The 19,628-nt window shown below is 41.6% G+C and overlaps 1 protein-coding gene across 4 annotated transcripts in view; it reads right to left on the bottom strand.

Annotated features, from left to right (window-relative positions):
* Nucleotides 1-18,780, bottom strand: part of Setx (senataxin) — an 86,266-nt gene extending 67,486 nt beyond the window's left edge. The window contains exons 1-5 of one of the 4 annotated variants that reach the window (XM_046451418.2): nucleotides 18,639-18,780; nucleotides 17,266-17,367; nucleotides 9,310-9,493; nucleotides 4,823-5,030; nucleotides 2,730-2,839 (exon numbers count right to left, since the gene is read on the bottom strand). In XM_046451418.2, the coding sequence (XP_046307374.1) occupies nucleotides 2,730-2,839; nucleotides 4,823-5,030; nucleotides 9,310-9,493; nucleotides 17,266-17,342 (579 nt within the window). In that variant the 5' untranslated portion in view covers nucleotides 17,343-17,367; nucleotides 18,639-18,780. Of the gene's footprint in view, nucleotides 1-2,729; nucleotides 2,840-4,822; nucleotides 5,031-9,309; nucleotides 9,494-17,265; nucleotides 17,368-17,646; nucleotides 17,932-18,189; nucleotides 18,263-18,638 lie in introns of those variants that run through there. The other 3 variants (XM_046451420.2, XM_046451419.2, XM_058581870.1) reach the window with 3 other exon arrangements.
* Nucleotides 18,781-19,628: the final 848 nt, after the last annotated feature.

The following is a 19,628-nucleotide window of genomic DNA, read 5'->3' on the forward strand; positions in this document are numbered from 1 at the left end:
CAAGGTTAGGGTGAAGCAATATTAGGAGAAAGCACTAGTAGGCTGCAATTCCTCAGTCCTGAGGGTTCTGATGGGATGGCACTGAAGTAACTACCAGTGTTAGCTGCTCCCCAACTGCTTATCTCAGCACCTCACAAACATCAGGGCTCTGTGCTGCTCTGGTTTTTTGTTTTGTTTTTAATATCTATTTGTTTATATGCAGTGCCGAGAATCGAACCCAGTGCCTCACACATTCTAGGCAAGTATTCTACCACTGAGCCACAGCCCACTGCCTGTTTTATTCCTATCATCACCTGGATCAGATCTTGAATTGCCACAGATACAGATGCAAGCACTGCTTATCCAAGGAAATGGTAAAGGAGAACTCAAAGCAAAATCTTAATTCTTTTCCCATTTTACAGCCAAACAGGTGTGTGAAGTCAGTTTTTTGTTGCTGTGACCAAATTCCTGACAATAACAACTTAAAGTTTCAGAAGTTTCAGTCCAAAGTGGGCTGGCTCCATTGTTTTGAGCCCGAGGAGAGGCAGAACATCCTGATAGATGAAAGTTACTCAGCTCACACCAACCAGGGGACACAGATACAGTCCTCAAGGGCACACCCACAAAGACCCACAGCTCCCAATAATGCCTTCACATCATTACTTCACTGATGGGGTTGAAGCACTCATGTTCCAGTCACTTTCCAAGGCCCACCTCTGAACACTGCTGAACCTTTAACAGGTAAAGGTCTTCAAGGAACATCCTAGATCCAAACTGTAATACAGCTATCTCCTACATACCTCTCACACCATTCACAACAGATGTCCTCCAGAGCTGACCTCAGTGGAAGGGCCAACAGAACTGGTCTGGGCAATACAGCTTAACACTCATGTTCTTCATGAGTTATTCAGGGATCTGGTTTGCAAGCTCATCCTACAGGGAGGGATTCCACATTCCTCCACTACTCCTTCCATACAATTTCCTAACTATAAAGTTGGGATTATCTCTATCTAATCCTCAGAGTCCTACTCCAGAACTCAGTCTATTGTCGGCAGGTCAGGGCTCCCTGACTTTGGTTTACACAAGACACAATGTAGACTCAGCCACCAAACCTGCAAGTGCTTGTCCCAGAATCTGATTATGAGTTGAGACCTATGCTATAGTTTGCATCTGAAATGTCCCCAAAAGCCCACGTTAAAAGCTTGGTCCTGGGCTGGGGTTGTGGCTCAGTAGTAGAGCACTCGCCTAGCATGCACAAGGCCCTGGGTTCGATCCTCAATACCACATAAAAATAAATAAACAAAATAAAGGTTTTGTCTAACCAAAAAATACATAAAAAAAAAAAAAAAGGCTTGGTCCTTAGCTTAGCTCTATTGGAAGATGACAGAACCTTTAAGAAGTGGGGCCTAGCAGAAGGTCTTCAGGTCACTGGGAGCATATCCTCAGAGGGCATTATGGGACTCCCAGTTCCTTCCTTTCTTTTTCAGTCCTTGGCCACGAGAACTGTTCTGATCCACCATGCACTCCTGCCATGATGTGCTGCTATAGGCCCAAAGTAATGGTGCCAACTAATCATTGACTAAAACTTCCAAAATTAAGACAAAATAACACTTTCCTCCTTATAGTTGATTATCTCAGCTATTATAGTGATAAAAAGCTTACTACCAAAACCTGCTTCCTCTGTAGTTAGACCTTGGTACTCTGTCAGCCTTCTTTCACAGAGGAACCCCACCTGTCTTGTTCTAGACACAGAACTTGGCCTGGTTCTTTGTCTTGCCTGGAGTGCACTTCTAATTTCTGTGATACTGCAAAAGCTGAGCCCCAAGCTACCTACAGCCACGCAGGCCTACAAGATTCTACCCATTTATTACTTTGGGCTTCTTCTCTTCCTTTGCTGGACCACGGAAACAGTTAACTTCTAAGAATTGTGATTATATTTTTTTAATGTCCTCATTTTTTACTTTTCCTATAATTGTTGTGTTTGGCACAAGGAAACACCACCTGGACTGGAGATCCCAGACCATGCTCTTTCTCAGCTGGGGAAAACGAGCCCTTTGTTCTTTACCTAACTTTGTCAGAGCAGCCTCTCATGGCTTGGTGCAGTAACTCAGTTCTAAGTGTGAGGACCAGCAACACAGATTGCCTCACTATAGGGTGATAAAAGCCCAAACCTCAGCCAGAAGACCATGTCAGGTTTCAATGCTTCAATGTTGCTCTCTCCATCTGTTCCTGCTCATTGTTTTGACTTTCACGTTCTTCTTTGTTTCTGGCACCTAAGAATTTCCCAGCCCTTCCCTGCCCCACCTTTTAATCTATAAGCAAAATAATTTTTTCAAATATTTAAACTAGTATTTCAATGTTTTTGGAGTTGGGTAAGCAAGTAAGAAACAAGAGGAGTCTTTCTTCATTAATTCAACTGACATATTAAAAGAAAATCAAAATTATTCCCTTACTTCACTTTTAAGTTCAAGTATCACCCATCATACTACCTTTTTCTTAGCTTTAATAATATAAAATATAAAAATTTTAAAATATTTTAGCAAATATCTTAAAATAGACACCAAAAACCTCCACTAACCCACTATGGGGCTGGAGACATAGCACCCTGAGGTAAAGCACACTTGCCCAGCATACCTGAGGCCCTGGGTTATATCTCTAGTGCAAAATCAAACAAAACCAAGCCTCCATTAAAGCTATCTGTATGTACATAAATAAAATATGTCCTTCTATTGCCTAACATTCCTACTCACCGTTTCATTGGGATGGACCAAAAATAAATAGATCCCTGGATGTTTGTCAAAAACCTGAAAGGAGCAATTGGCTTGTTCCATTTGACAAAGTGCTTCAACACATAATTCATCTAAATAGGAAAAAGGAGGCAGAAAATAAAAATATAAGTCTTATCAACATTTTAAGAGTCCCTAAATCTGACTCCTTAGTTGTTAATATTAAGTACATGAAAAGTTGTCAGTTGCCCCCAACTTTAATCAAGGTATGCAAATGCTTACAATGTAAATGGAAGCACAATATTTATGATATATGCCTATTCATGTGATCACGGTATGTTCTTAGCATACTCTTTACCTCTCTCTATATATTTCTACACTTGACAATTATCTCCACAGGGTATTTTTGAGAAGTATGGTTATAGAGCTGGTCAATTCCATTTGCATTTTACATTTTGACCTAGGGGCTGTATTTAGTATAGGAGTGAAGAATGAGTTAGCTTATTCCCCAAATGGCTATTTATGAATTATCAATTACCCTATAGATCAACTAACTTTAGTGTTTTAAGCTTCAAAAAGTATTAGTAACAGTAGTTGGGATGGGAAAGAGGGATGATGACTAGAAAAAGAGTTCAAGGCATGTTGATAATGTTTTGTTTCTTGATCTAGATAACTGGCTACATAAATGTAAAAACTCATGAGATATATTTTTCTGAATGTTGTTATTTAATAAATGTTTTTAAAATGCCCTGTTAGAATTGTTGAATCTAATCACTTTGAATTCACTGACTTAGAATTTGTTCGTCCAATTAAATCTTTAGGTCTACTTTTCAGTTTATTATAGTACAAAGAATAGAGACCCAAGTTAAAAATCAGAAAAATCCAAACTGTTTTTCCACAGGGCAACTAGATAGTCTCTTTAACAAGTCAAACACCTGGTAGGGAAAAAAATAACTAGACAAGGTGGTACATTCCTGTAATCCCAGTGGCACAGGAGGCTGAGGAAAGAGGATCGTGAATTCAAAGCTAGCCTCAGCAAATTAGCAAGGCCCTGTCCCCAAATAAAATATAAAAAAGGGCTGGGGATGTGGCTCAGTAGTTAAGCACCCCAAGTTCAATCCCTGATACCAAAAACAAACAAAAAAGAAAAAAAAAAACAAAAAACAAGGATATGTTTTTGTACCTGTACAAACATACAGGTGCATGGTTTGTACATGAATTGTACAAACCAAATTCAATATATAGTCCCTGACAGGACTCTTGATTTAAACAAAAGAGACAAAATCCTACATTTTTGCGACTATTGAGAAAATATAAATGTGGACGAGATGTAAGATGCCTTAAAAGTATTCTTAATTTATTACATTTAATAGATGAAGATGTCTTTGAAGAGATCTATATTAAGAAATACTGAGGGGCTGGGGATGTGGCTCAAGTGGTAGAGTGCTCGCCTAGCACATGTGAGGCACTGTGTTCAATCCTCAACACCACATAAAAATAAAGGTACTGTGTCCTTCTACAACTAAAAAATATAAACTGGAAAGAAAGAAAGACTGATATAAACAACCAAAGTCTAGACAACCACAACATGCGATGCCATGGAGATCAGTGAAAATCACTGCGGACCAATGGCTTTCATACACAGGGATTGTGCTCTCATCCCTTTCACCAAGGGACATTCAGCAATGCCTGGAGTCATTCTGGATTGTCACAACAGCACAGTGGGGAAGAGGAAGCCACTGGCATAGTACACAGCAGCCAGGAACGCTGCTGTACATCCCACAATGAATAACACAGTCCCCCACAATGAAGAATTATCTGGTCCAAAATGTCAGTAATGCCAAGGCTGAGAACATTATGTCAATAAACATTAACTGAATGAGTAGGTATGAGACAAAACAAATTCAGCAAAACCTTAACTATAGTATTTATATGGCAAGTATCGGGTGTTCACTCTTCTTACAGAGTGTGTGTGTGTATGTGAGAGAGAGTGTGCGCGCGCGCACACAAGACAGAACCCAAGGCCTCATACATACTAGATCAGCACCGAGTTATATCCCCAGGCTAATTTTTTAAATAATAAAACATGTAAGTTGAGAAACACCCAAGATACTCACTAACACGCTCATGTAGAAGCAGATAAGGATATTTCAATATTTCCAGTAGAGGAACTCGAAGTTTATTTTCAAAGTCTTGGCCAGTGAAGTCCAACGGCTGTGCCTCTCCATTGTCTACTATATACAAGTCAACATAATCTCCAATTTCTGCCTTCATGGATTTTTCAAAGTGATTTATGAGACGTAAAGTTTCTAATTCCCATAAGACCTACAGGAAGAGAAAAATGGACAGTGTATTTTATATCAACAAAATATGCTAGAAGGGTGATCATTCTAGAAAACCTTTTCTTCAGTATACAAATTCAGAAGTTTAAAGTATTAGCCATTACACAGACATGCCTGACACACTGCAGCTTTGGTTCCAGACCACTGCAATACAGTGAATACTGCAATCAAGTGAGTCACATGAATTCTTGATTTCCCAGTGTATGTAAAAGTTGTTTACACTATACCATAGTCTACAAAGCAGCAATATATGTAAAAAAAAAAGCAATGTAAGTACCTTAATTTAAAAATGCTTTATTGCTTAAAAGTGCTAAGGATCATCCGAGCCTTTAAGGAGCCGCAATCTGCTGCTGACAGTCTTAATGTTGATGGCTGCTCACCATCAGGGTGGTAGCTGCTCAAAGGTGGGAGGCTGTGGCAATTTCTCAGTGATGAAGTTAGCTCTTACTTTCATGTCGGATTTCTCTAGAGCAAGATGCTACCAGATGGCATTTTATCTACAGTCCTTCTTTCAAAATAGAGGAGTCAATTCTACCAAGCCCTGCAGTGCTTTATCAACTAAGTTTATGTAATATTCTAAATCCCTGGTTGTCATTCAACAATATCCGAAGTTATCTTCACCTGGAGTAGACTCCATCTCAAGAAAACTACTTTCTTTGCTCATCAGTAAGAAGTGACACCTCAATCATTCAAGTTTCACCAGGAGATTGAAGCAATTCCATATCTTGAGGCTCCACTTCAAGTTTTCCTGCTAGTTCCACCCCATCTGTAGTTAGTTATAAGGTCTTGAACTCCTCAAAGTCATCCATGAGAGCTGGAATCAATTTCTCCCAAACTCCTGTTAGTGTTGACATTATTTTTTGGAGAAAGGCAAGGCTGGCCTTATACTGGCGATCTTCCTAACTTCAGCCTTCTGGTAGCTAGGATTCTGGGTATGCACCACCACACACAGCTTTTATTAACCTCTTCCCATGAGTGCTTTTAATTATATTTAGAATGGGGAATCCTTTCCAGGTTTACAATTTACTTTGCCCAGATCTAGCAGAGGAAATGACCAACTATGATAGCTACAGCCCTATGAAACACATTTCCTAAATAATGACTTGAAAGTCAAAATTATTCCTTGATCCATAGGCTAAGAATGGATGTTGAGTTAGTAGGCATGAAAACATTGATCTTGCCAGGAATGGTGGTTTTATGCCTGTAATCCCAGCAACTAAGGAGGCTGAGGCGGGGGGATCACAAGCTCAAGGCCAGCCTGAATTATTTAGTGAGAATCTGTCTCAAGATTTTTAAATAATTTGAAAAAGGGCTGGGAATGATACAGCACCCCTAGGTTCAATCCCAAGTACCATAAAAAGAAAACATAAATCTTGTACAGCTGTACTGTCAATGAGCAGTAACATTTTGAAAGGAATCCATCTTACTATGCATAACCAGTGAGCTTAAAATATTTAATAAACCAGTGTGTAAAAAAAATGTACCATCATCCAGCTTTGTAGAGAAGGCTTTGCTTTGAAGCTTTCCGGTATCTTCTTCCTGGTATTTTCTTCCAATATAATGTTATTTCTGCTATACTGAAAATCTGTTCAGTGAAGCCACCTTCGTCAACCATGTTACCTAAATCTTCTGGGCAACTGGCTACTTCACCTTGCACTTATATTATGGAGATGGCTTCTTTCCTTAAACCTCCTTAAAACACGGGCAGATCAGGCATGGTGGCACATACCCATAATCCCGGCAACTCAGGAGGCTGAGGCAGGAGGATTCCAATTTCAAGGCCAACCTCAGCAACATAGAGAGGCCTCAAGCAACTTAGCAAGACCCTGTCTCAAAATAAAAAATAAAAAGGGCTGGGATGGGAGCTCATTGGTAAAGCACCCCTTAGTTTGATCCCCAGTACCAAAAAAAATGAAAAAATAAAAATAAAATATAAAGCACAGGCAGAGTCTATCTGGTATAATTCTTAAGAACCCTAGGGTTTTTTTCAGAATGGTAAATGAATATTGATTTCAACCTTAAGTCACCAGCCACATTACCCCTTAATACAACAGTCAGACTGTTTTTTTTTTTTTTTTTAAAAAAAGAGAGATGAGATGAGATGAGAGAGAGAGAGAGAGAATTTTTTAATATTTATTTTTTAGTTTTCGGCGGACACAACACCTTTGTTTGTATGTGGTGCTGAGGATCGAACTTGGGCCGCACGCACGCCAGGGAGTGCACTACACTTGAGCCACATCCCCAGCCCCAAGTCAGCCTGTTTTTTGAGGCTTTAAAGCCAGGCACTACCTTCTCTCCAGTTATAAAAATACTGGCTGGTGTCTTCTTCCAATATAAGGTTATTTCTGTTACACTGAAAATCTGTGCAGTGAAGCCACATTTGTCAACCATGTCAGGAGATCCTCTGGGCAACTGGTGCTTCACCTTGCACTTCCATTAGGCAGATGGCTTCTCTCCTTAAACCTCCTTAACCAACTTCTGCTAGCTTCACTTTTCTTCTGCAGCTTCCTCACGTTTCAGTCTTGAAGAACTAAAGAGAGGGCTTTGCTCTGGATTAGGCTTTGGCTTAAGGGAACGTTGTGACTGGTTTGATATTCCCTTCAGACTAATGAAACTTTCTCTGTATCAGTGATAAGGCTGTTCACTTTGTCATTCACATGTTCACTGGAATAGCATTTTTAACTTTCTTCAAGAACTTTGCATTTACAACTTGGCTTTTTGGCACAAGAGGATGGCTTTTATTTTCTTTTAGAACTGGGGTTTTAACCCAGGGGAATTTTTACCACTGAGCTACTCCTTAGCCCTTTTTCCTTTTTTGAGATAGGGTCTCATCAAGTTACTTAGGGCCTTTCTAAATTGCTGAGGCTAGCCTCAAACTTGTAATCCTCCTGCCTCAGTCTCCTAAGTCACCAGGATCAAAGATGTGTGCCACAGGGCCCTGCCAGAGGCATAGCTTTTGACATGCCTTCCTAAACTTATCTTTTCTAGATTTATCTTATCTTTTCTAGACTTTGATTTAAAGTGATGGACATGTTACTCTTTCTTTCACTTAGACACTTAGGCATCATTGTACAGTTATTACTTGCCTTAATTTCAATACTATTGTCATTCAGGGACTAAGGCAGCCCAAGGAAAGGGAAAGAAATGGGAAATGGCCAGTCAGTAAAGCATACATACAGAATACACACAACGCTTACTGATTAAGTTCTGTCTCATATGAGCATAGTTCACTGCACCCTACAACAATCATCAAAGACCAATGACCACAGATAACCATAACAGATATAATAATAACTAAAAAGTTGGAAGTATGGCGAGAATTACCAAAATGTGACAGAGACACAAAGTGAGTGTACTGGGGTTGCAAAATCAAACTGGTAGACTTGCTCAAAGCAGGGTTGCCATAAACTTTCAATTTGTTAAAAAAAAAAGAAAGAAAGAAAGAAAGAAAGAAAACCAGCATCTGTGAAGCACAATAAAGCAACAAGCCAAAGGAGGTATGCCTACATTAATTTAAGGGAAACAGCTTCTCAACATGGCCATGCTTATGAGATATGAGTACATGAAGTATGAGATGTTCAAACACCTCTCCTGCAGTTTTGCTAAAAGTATCCCAGCAACCCTATCCACCTGGTTCTACTCAAAGGGCAGGAGCAAGGCCCTCTCTCTCTTTCCTTCCATGTTCCAGCCATAGCTGCCTACCTTAGAGCATCAGCTTCAGCATGAAGAAAGTGGGCTGCTTCATAATTAGCAAACTTTATAAATTGCAAGTCTCTCAACAGATTCATAATTATCCCACCATCATATACTGTACACAGCTCTATGTTCTACGTTCTTTTCATCAAATAAATATAATAAACCAAATGCTTGCCTTCAGAGATCTGTAACCATCTACCCATAAAAAAAGAAAAATTAACAATTAAAAAAGTCAAGTCATTCCAATTCATGAAGATAGCACCGAAAAATACATTGACATAAAAAAAAAATATTCCACACGACTTCATTTTATAAAATTATGTCATATCAAAATGACAAGTGATAAATTATAAAAAATTCTGTTTTAGATTCCAATTCAATTCCATCAGTGGTAAGTATTTATCAGTACCTGCTACATACCAACTAGTAAGCTAGGTACTACCAAGGTACATTATCTTTTAAATTTTAAACTCCCATCATTTCCCTGAATGCTTCTGATAGAGTTCAAATTTATTCTCTTCTTTATTATTAGCTCTGAAAAACAATGCCTATCTCATGTAAATTACCTTATGCAAGAATGGCAATTCATCTCTTGCTTTGTGGTATTCAGCTACACATTCTAAGCAGTAGCAGAGGTCTTCATCAGCTGTCTGGAATTCACTGGTTAGGGTCTTGGATGCATAGCACTTGAGGAAGTCAATGGTGGAAATACCACCTGGTGTACACCAACAACATGTGCTCATTCTGTACCTATACCCAAGAAAGGAGACATTTACAAATTGAAATAATACTTCAGATTTATCTTTTATGGAATATGGGTATCCATTCTACCTAAGAACCAAGTTTTGAACTTAAAATGTGCCTCCACTGCTAGAACAGTCTGCTGATCACCTTATCACTGAACCAACTAACTGAAAAATCCGAAAGCAGAGCAGGGGACAAAGCAGTGGTAAAATGCTCACCTAGTATACTCGATGCTCTGGGTTTGATTCCGAGCATCACACACACACACACACAAAAAAAAAAAAAAAAAAAAAAAAAACCCTACAAAAAACTGAAAGCACTTTGGTAGTAATAAATATCATAAGGCAATGTACAGTTGTGCTACAGATATAACTCTGATGAAAAACACAGAGGCCATACTCATCAATGTTTTTTCAAAGTACAAATTTTGGAGTAGCCTAGTAATTTATGGGAGGCAAGAAACCTTTCATATTTCCAGAAGCCCTAGTCTAGAAATCTCTGGAAACGAAAACCCATGGATCTAAACCTATACCAATAACAAAAATACATATAAACAAAAGATCTTTCTCTTGTTCAGAAAGCATATATACGTGAATTTACGTATATATACATATATATTAATTGTTGCCCATACTCATTATTCTTCAATATGCTATAAATTCTTATAAATGCTAGCAACCTACTGTTGCTAATTTTAATGTTGGTTTTTGAGCCTCTTCAACTTTTTTTAAATATACCATCACAGCCTTCACCAAACTTAAAAGTTAAAGGATTAAAATAATCATCCAAATCTTAGCAATCTCAAAAAGAGCAAAGTAGCCAAATAGTACCAGGAAGGAAGAGGAAATCTCAAGAACCAAATATGTCAAAGGTTTGAATGAAGATACATAAGGCGGGTCCTGTCAGAATTGCAGATGGCATGAAACAGGTTCAGTAAATAGAAAGGATACCAGATTCCAAAGAGATCTCCAACTCCAATGAAGTACAACCAAAATAAGCTAAGACACTATGGTTTTATCCCTATAACTAAATGCATATAAAAGCTAACAGAAATCCCACTGTTAGGAAACAGTGTACTATGGCCAAATAAAAAAGAAATGTATACAGTGATAATACATTAAATAAATAAATAGGTTACAGCAGGGAAAATACAAAGTAAATCCAGAAGATTTTGTAAAGCCAAAGAGTCAAACTTAAAAAGAGTTTTCCATGGCTAAAGCTGAAACAATTTGAACAAAATAATGTAATACTGGATTATAACCCAAAGGATAAATGAGTACAAATTCATCTATACTGATACAAATAAGTGACTGAATGAATCAACAAACTTAAGTGAAAGTACACATCTTCCTTGTATAAAAATTCCAAATAATACATATGATATCCATGGTTGCAACAGGTGAAGCTTAACCCTTATCCCACCTGAGTATGAACTGAAATTTTAGTCAATCACCTCCAAAAAACAGAAATTGGAAACCCAGCACTTTATAATGAAGACACCTGACAATCACAACCTTAAGGAAGGGATCAAGACCAACCATCCTCAACCAGAGGAAGGAGTCATGTCAACACCCCTAACAAGGAACTTCAACTCTCTGGTATGCTCCCCAACAATCCTGATTCCAGTCCAGTAATGAGAAAAACAGACAAACCCAAAATGAATATGCCTAGCACGCATGAGGCATTGGGTTCGATCCTCAGCACCACATAAATGTAAAATAAAGATATTGTGTCCACCTAAAACTTAAAAATATTAAAAAAAAAAAAAAAATCTGACCTCAGCCAGGTATAGTGGTACACACCTGTAACCCCAGCATCTTGGGAAGCTGAGGCAGGAGGATTGCTAATTCAAAGCCAGCCTCAGCAAAAGCCAGGCGCTAAATAACTCAGTGAGACCCTGTCTCTAAATAAAACACAAAATAGGGCTGGGGATGTGGCTTAGTGGTCACACCAAGTTCAATTCTTGTTACCAAGAAAAAAAAAAAACTGACCTCAAGTTAATTATCCTGTAGAAAAATATCAGCCAAATTGGAAGGGTGGGGGCAAACCCAACTGTGAACTAAGTTTCTTTCTTAAACAGAATGGACCCAACCATAACCTGTGTATTCTCTTCAGGGTTGAATCACTCTAAATATAACGAAAATTGATTAGTGGCATGTAAAAAGGCTCTGCATTTTTTGTGTATATACATACAGCACATAAAGAAAGACAATCTATTGATAATATTAGAATTCACAGAAGAGAAAATTAGAAAAAAACCTCTTAAGAAGAGAAGAAGAGACAAACAGTCAGGAAACTTAAGCAAAGTCACTGAATGTTTGAAAATAAAAATTTGGCAAAGCAAGGCTTTTGAATAAGTATCACCATAAAATTCAGAGTAACAAAGTCTCTGCTAGTGGGAAATTGATGAAGTTTTGAAAGAAACTATACTTTTCTTCTAAGGCTGCCACAGTCTGGCTGGGCACAAAATAACAGAGCCACCACGAGGAACTTGTAGGTTCAAACAGGAACTCCTTTATTGCCTGAACTCCAGCAAACGCCACCCACTCGGCCCTTCTAGGAACACCACACACCAACCGGAACTCCCTCCACCTGCAGGCAGCAGGAGCCGCCCTTTTGCCGGACAGCAGGGGTCTATATACAACTGAATACACAGCCTGTTTCAATCCAGCATCATCCAGTCACAGCAATTATACATAGCTTAATTTAATCATCACCTTCTTAATGGCTCGCTGGCATCACCTCTCAACCACTCCTTCTGGCAAAAATGCCAGGCTTCATCCAACTGGGCTGTGGCTCTCAACATAAGGCTTTTTTAAACTCCCCAATTTCTCTTTAACCCGTGATTTAATAATTACAAGTGCATAAATATAACCAAACACATGTATCTGTCTTGTAAAATGATTTTTAAAATTTACTAAATATTACTTTTACTGGACTGAGGATGCAGTTTAGTGGTAGAACACTTGCTTAGCATCTGCAAGGTCCTGGATTTGACCTCCAGTATCACCAAAAAAAGAAAAAAAGATTACTTTTACTCATGCTTCTGAAAGGAATTTAGGGTGGCTTTCATCATGTAAGTACACTGAAAATAAGATTTCAAAAAATGTCAAAACTTATTTTGGAGTTCAATTTCACTAAGTCTTTAATTAGAAGCTGACCAAAGAATGGAACAAAAGAATAAAGTTCGTTACATAGAAAAAAAAAATAGTATGTAAGTTCAGAGGCAGAGTCCTGCCTGTTCCTGACACTAACTCTAATTTACATTTAATTAATACCTACCTTTCACAAGGAAACTGCAGACTAGGGAATACCAAAATACAGTAATTTAATTTAAACAAAAAATTCTTATATCTGAAAAGACATCATCATAATACTAGGATGTTTACAATCTTGCAGAAACTGGTTTTCAGGTGATCTACTGGGGAAGTGAGCTAACAAGAATAGAAAGTGAAACTTCACAGAGATTGTTTCAAGCATGACTTTGGCAGATAAAAAGATTACAGTTGGCTGGCACCACTGGCACATGCCTGAAATCCAAACAAAATGGGAGGCTGAGCTGGGCACGGTGGCACATACCTGTAATCCCAGTGCCTCCAGAGGCTGAGACAGGAGGATATCGAGTTCAAAGCCATCCTCAGCAATTTACCAAGGTGCTAAGCAACTCAGTGAGACCCTGTCTCTAATAAAATACAAAAGAGGGCTGGATGTGGCTCAGTAGCACAATACCTGATAGTTATTAAAAAAAAAAAAAAGGTGGGGGGAGGCTGAGGCAAGTGGATCCCATTTTGAGGTCAACCTCTGCAGCGGCTTAGCGTCACTCTCTCAAAAGAAAAAGTTGTAAAAAAGGAGTGGTATGAGCACCCCAGTTTCAATCCCAGTACTACTCCCACACAAGATTATAGTCACTTTAAACTTTAAAAACCTGAAGGGATTTACTGGAAATAAAATGTGTACTTTAACATAATCAACAGAGCAGAAAACTAAAGAAATCTATTGAGGGGCTGTGGCTCAGGAGCAGAGCACTTCCCTAGCATGTGTGAGGCACTGGGTTCGATTCTTAGCACCATATATAAATAAAGGTCCACCAACAACTAATAAAGTATTTAAAAAAAAAAGAAATCTACTGAGAAAAGTAGCCTACTTCATCATTCATCTCAAAAAGGAAGAGTAGGCTCAGCGGTAGAGCGCTCATTTCACACGTATGAGGCCCTGGGTTCAATCCTCAGCACCACATAAAAATAAATAAAAATAAAAATAAAAGTATTGCGTCCAACTACAACTAAAAAAAATAAATATTAAAAAAAAAAAAAGAAAGAAAGAGTACAGCAACCTACTGTCAGGTGCTTTTGGGAGCTCTGCCTATTTTCTTTGTGCTTGAATAAATCCTACTCCTTTCAAAAAAAAAAAAAAAAAAGATCAAATTTTCTCAAAGTAGATGGGAGTCACTGCCACAGAACAGGTAAATGCCACGGAATAGAATACAGAAAGAACACTGCTGTAGAGCATTATCAATAACATGCTACCTTGATTTCTCTCAAAATTTTAGATTTGTAGCTACGGCCCCAAATGTAAAATCATCCTGGTCCAATGGCTAAACCCAAGAAATCTCATTAGGGTGTACTTTATATTTTAAGAAAAAAATTTTGCTCATAAATTACTATGAATCCTGTAAAACTCTGCAGAACACAGTCCTTCCTGAGATGTGTTTTATTCTCACTGAACTGCTACTGCTTGAAATCATTACCAAACCCTAAACGGATTGGGGGGCGGGTGTTGGGATATAGATAATACTGGGGTTTCAGAAGAGAAGTAAAAGCCACTTTCTGAGCATCAACCAAAAAGAGAGTTGATGTGTCAAAAATGCAGGGTGCTTCACCAGAGGTATGGCTATACCTTTCCCCAGACTCATCCTTGGAATATCATTCCTCAAAATTAACTAGCCAGAAATTTAAACAACAATCTCTTTCTTCTACTCTACCCAGTTAAACACCTTTAAAAAGTAATTTAAATCTGTGGGCTCGGGTCGTGGCTCAGAGGTAGAGCACGCACCTAGCATGCGCGAGGCACTGGGTTCGATTCTCAGCACCATATAAATCAAAATAAAGACACTGCACTGTATCCACCTATAACTAAAAAATAAAAATTTTTTTTTAAAAAAAGTAATTTAAATCACCATCTCCCACTTCGTCAGCTCCTTTCAATTCTAGCTTCACCCTTCGCCCACGGAACGTTTCTACAAAGTCCAACAATCACTCTATTGGGTACCCAATTCAATGGGCTCCTTACTTGACTCTAACTGTATAAAAAAATGCTGGCCATGTATTCCTTAGCCATGCAGACATACCATTTTCCTGACACTAGGTCTACCAAATTCCTTCTGCTTCCCTTCCTAATATGAGTCTCCAAAGGTTTGAGCCTTCTAATCTCTGCATTCAATACTTTTTCTGAATGGCCTTACTCAAACCACTGTTTTAACTACTACCTGCACTGAAGCTTCTCCAAACCTAAAAATGTCTTTCTTTTTTAGATGGTGGTCTCAGTATGTTGCTCAGGCTGGCAGTCTCGAACTACTGGGCTCAAGTAATCAATCCTCTTGCTTCAGCCTTCTGAGTGGCTGGGCCACAAGCACCTTACCCAGCTTAAAAAAAAAAAAAAAGAGAGACACTAGGTATCAAACCCAGGGCCTTGCACATGCTAGATAAGAGCTACATCTTCAACACTTGAAAAACTATGAATGCGGGGCTGGGGATGTGGCTCAAGCGGTAGCGCGCTCGCCTGGCATGCGTACAGCCCGGGTTCGATCCTCAGCACCATATACAAACAACAATGTTGTGTCTGCCGAAAACTAAAAAATAAATATTAAAAAAAAAAAAAAAATTCTCTCAAAAAGAAAGAAAAAAGAAAACTATGAATGCAATGCATAAGTAGGTTTCAACTACTTAATAATGACAGACTAGCCCAGAAGTCAAGATATATTCAATACCCAACTACAGTGTATCTCTACTTACAGGACTGACAGCCACCTCAAAGAAAACATGACCTGAACAAAACAAAATTCTTAGCTTAAATTTGTTATACTTTGTCCTGTATTCATTATACTGACTGCAATACCATCCATTCAGTTTTCAAACCAGTAACCTAAAAATTAACCTACACTGTCCATCAATGGATGAATGGTAAAGAAAATGTAGTGCATATATACAAAATGGAGTTTTACTCAGCCATAAGTAAAAATAAAATAATGTCATTTGCAGGAAAATGGATGAAACTTGAGAAAATTATGCTAAGTAAAATAAGCCAAACTTAGAAAGTCAAGGATTGCTGTCCTATAAGGAAGGTATACAGGAAAAAGGAAAAGAACGGTGGAAGTAGATCTCATGAAAATCCAAGGGAGATCAGTAGAGTATAGAAAAGGGACCAGAGGGAGGGAAGAAGAGGAGAAAAGGGAAACACTGGAGAATAATATTGGCCACATTATATTGTTATATCATATATAAACAAGTAACAACAAATCCCACCACCACATACAACTATAATATGCCAATAAAAGAAAAAAACTTTAAACACCAAAAAAAAAAAAAAAAAAAAAGCTTGGGGGCTGGGGTTGTGGCTCAGCAGTAGAGCGCTTGCCTAGCACGTGCAAGGCCCTGGGTTCGATCCTCAGCACCACATAAAAATAAATAAAGGTATTGTGTCCAACTACAAACAAAAAATAAATGTTTAAAAACAAAAGCTCTACTCTCCTGCCTTTATCCTCACCCGAGTTCCACTGTCTATAGTTTCTTAAACTTACACCTGTAATTTTTTCTCACTGCCATCACCACTGCCTTAGTTGAACATATTTTCACTATTTACTTGTATTACTAATGAAGCCTAAATGATCTCTCCGCCTCTTGTCTGATCCACTAACAATTCTTTCTCCAAAATGTTTCCAGAAGCCAAAAGACAAACTAGATCTCAAAAGCACAGAGGGGGGCTGGGGGTGTGGCTCAAGCAGTAGTGTGCTCACCTGGCATGCGCAGGTTGCTGGGTTCGATACTCAGCACCACATAAAAATAAAATAAAGATGTTGTGACCACATAAAAATAAAATAAAGATGTTATGTCCCACCAAAAAGTATAAAATAAATATTTAATAAAAAAAAAAAAAAAATCACAGAGGACTCCTCCACAGTTCTGGGACAGAATGCAAACTGTTGAGTTCAATACACAGGCCTCCATGACCTGGCTTCAGCACCATTCTAGCCACTACCTTCTCTCTCTCCACCTGCTCATCCTAAAACAACTCATGGTGTTTACATTCTATAATTTGATGGAAGCTCTTCCATCTGTCTTGTACACTCACCTTTCACACCTCTGCCTGGTTAATTCCAGGAATTTAAAAATTCATTTTTTATAAAATTCAGATTCATTTTTAAAGTACTCCACTATCGATTCTGATAGAATCCTGGATTTGAGAACCGCCAGGATGCAATGCATCCCCAGTGTCATCACATCTGGGAGGCTGGTCTGACCAAACCTCACTTCCAGTTTGTCTTTGATGACCTCCTTCTCTATTCCCTCACGACTCCGTTCAAATTTCTATCACTGCACTTCTCAGGGTGAACTTCTGTTTACTTACCTGCTTCCTCCACCCGCCCCCAGCAAATGAAAGTCTGTTAAGGCAAAGACCTGCTCCATATATATCCATACTTTACATTTACCTCCAGTGATGGGTATATGTTGTGATTGAAAAACAAAAAGTCTTAATAGTTTAAAAGAAATAATAATAATTACCTTGGCAAACAGCCTGCAGAGATGTGCTCCTCAGTTGAGATTGCTTGGCTTATCTGTGAATGAGTGACGATTTGCATTCATATATATTCAGACTTTGGCCCCCTAAAAAACATTTCTGAAATTAAAAAAAGAAGTACAAAGCACGAAGTGGCTTCTATATCTTATGCGGACCTTGCATCAACCCTCCAGAGTGGGCCACCTGAAGAGGAAGCTCGGGCAGGCTACAGGAGATGAATTCAAGCAATGAATGAAATAAGGGTAGAACTGCCAATTCTAACCCGTAGGTCCTCAGGGCACTGTCCCAACTCAGGGCCCTGTCCCAACTCAGGGCCCAGCTAGGCACTGGGGCAAACATTCCCCAAATTAACAAGTGCTGGTAACCTCCGTCCCAGGCTCTCCAGGAACTCGGCGCTGCCACTTATCAAACTCGCCCTCCTCCGGGTTCTCTGCCCCTGGGTGTCGGTCCGTTTCGCGCAGGCGGCGCAACCTCGGGCACAGCTCCCTCCGGGACACAGCCCAGGGAACCGAGCCCCTGTGGCCGCTGTCAGCGCCGCGTCTCCTGCAGGCGGGGCGGGCGGGCAGGCCTACGGGCGAACCCCCTCTCCGGAGCCAGCCGACGGGGACTGCGTCCAGGACAGCCGCGAGGAGAACCCCCAGCCCGGGGCCACCGCGCAGCGCCAAGCCCACAGTTCCGCGGGCGGGCGTCCCGGCGCCTGGGCCCGGCGAGCAGGGCACAAAGGGCGGCCGGCCGGCCTCCGGGGACACTCCCGCCGCGCGCCGCGACCCCGCTGGGGACAGCGCCGCCCCACCCCCACCTCGGCTTCGCGCGCCGCGACGGTTACTCGTGGCGACCTCGCGCGCGCTCACGCAAGCCCGGCCTGCTAGCCCGGTGCCCGCCACCCTTCTCACCGCGCTCGGCCCTACCTTCATGCCTGAGCCCAACAGTCGGCCGCGGGCGGAAGTACGGGCCCGCGGCGGGGCGCCCAATCCGCAGTCGCCGCGAGCGCAGACTCCGCCCCTGAGCGGCGTCCACCGTCCGCAAGCCCCGCCCCCTCTCGGCTGGCTTGTTTTGGTGCGCCGAGGGGGCGGGGCGTGGGAAGACAAGCAGCTGGGCGCCGCGGGCAGGCCCCAGCCGGATGCTAACGTCACTTCCGGGACGCAGGGGTTTGACCAGAGGAGCCCGTCGAAGTGAACTGGAAAGCTGGACCTGGGGCCACGCCCCCAGGTACGCTCCCTGGGCGGGGCGGCTCCCCACAAGCGCTGCCCAGGGCGGGTTCGGCGCCCACCTCCCGCCGTTTCCGTTTCGTGGTTGCTTTTAGTGCCTCAGGTGTTTCGGGAGTGGTGATAAGGATGGCGAAGGAACGTTTCCTTACCTTCGGTCTTATTCTGGAGACCTAAAACATGCTCTCACCCAAACGCGTCACCCGTGCAGAACGCAGACCCCGAGTCCCCGGAGACGGCGAGCGTCATGGGCAGTGCACGCGGTGCGGGTGCCCCCGAGGCGCAGGTGGCTCGCTGTGACCCCGCGGGGGCGCCCCGTTGCTCACGCCGGGGAGCGCGGGCAGGAACCCCGTGGTGCGACTCGCGCCAAGGGCGAGGGCGCTGCGACAGTCCTGCCGGGGACAGCCCCAACCCGAGACTGAGCCGGGGCCGGCCGGGCAGAACGGGACCCCGGCCGGGGAACGTTCCAGAAGGGGCGTGGCCTGCCACAGGGGCGGTGACCGTTGGGGCGCCCGGCCTGCGAGCCAGGACCGTTAAGGTTCCGGCCGCCTGCGCTCCCCAGCGAGGGTCCAGACGGTACCCGTGCGGTCGCGGAGTCTTCTTGGAACGGTGCTTCCGCCCGGCGCCTCTGACACGCTGGAGCTGCCCGGGAGGGTGCCAAAGCCACCCGCGTCGTGCCCGCGCAGAGGTCATGACGTGGGCCGGGCCGGGCACCAGTCCAGGGAAGGACGTGACTGCGAGCTGCCCGCCCGGTTCGGGCGGCCCGGCGCCGGGGCTTTTAGTGCTAACGAAGATGTTTCTTCTTATGGCGGGAGGGAGGGGTCGAAGACCAGACCTTAATGCGTCTTCGCACCAACACGGTCATAAAATGTCTGTATTTTTTTGGTACCAGGGATTGAACCAAAAAGGCCCTTTACCACATCCCCGACCCTTTTTATTTTTGAGACAAGGTCTCGCTAAATTGTTGATACTGGTCTCAAATTTGAGATCCTCCTGCCTCAGCCTCTCCAGTCGCTAGGATTATAAGCGTGTACCCAGCGCTTGGCTTTGTTTTCCTTTTTTAATGGAGAAAAACACCATAAAGACAAAATTGTATAGGGCCTTTCTTTATAATCATCCCGCTTTTGTGATTATTGGTGAAC

The sequence above is a fragment of the Marmota monax genome, unplaced genomic scaffold (genome assembly GCF_021218885.2).
Source record: "Marmota monax isolate L192 unplaced genomic scaffold, Marmota_monax_Labrador192_F-V1.1 WCK01_AAM20220418_F8-fsc00020, whole genome shotgun sequence".
NCBI lineage: Eukaryota > Metazoa > Chordata > Mammalia > Rodentia > Sciuridae > Marmota > Marmota monax.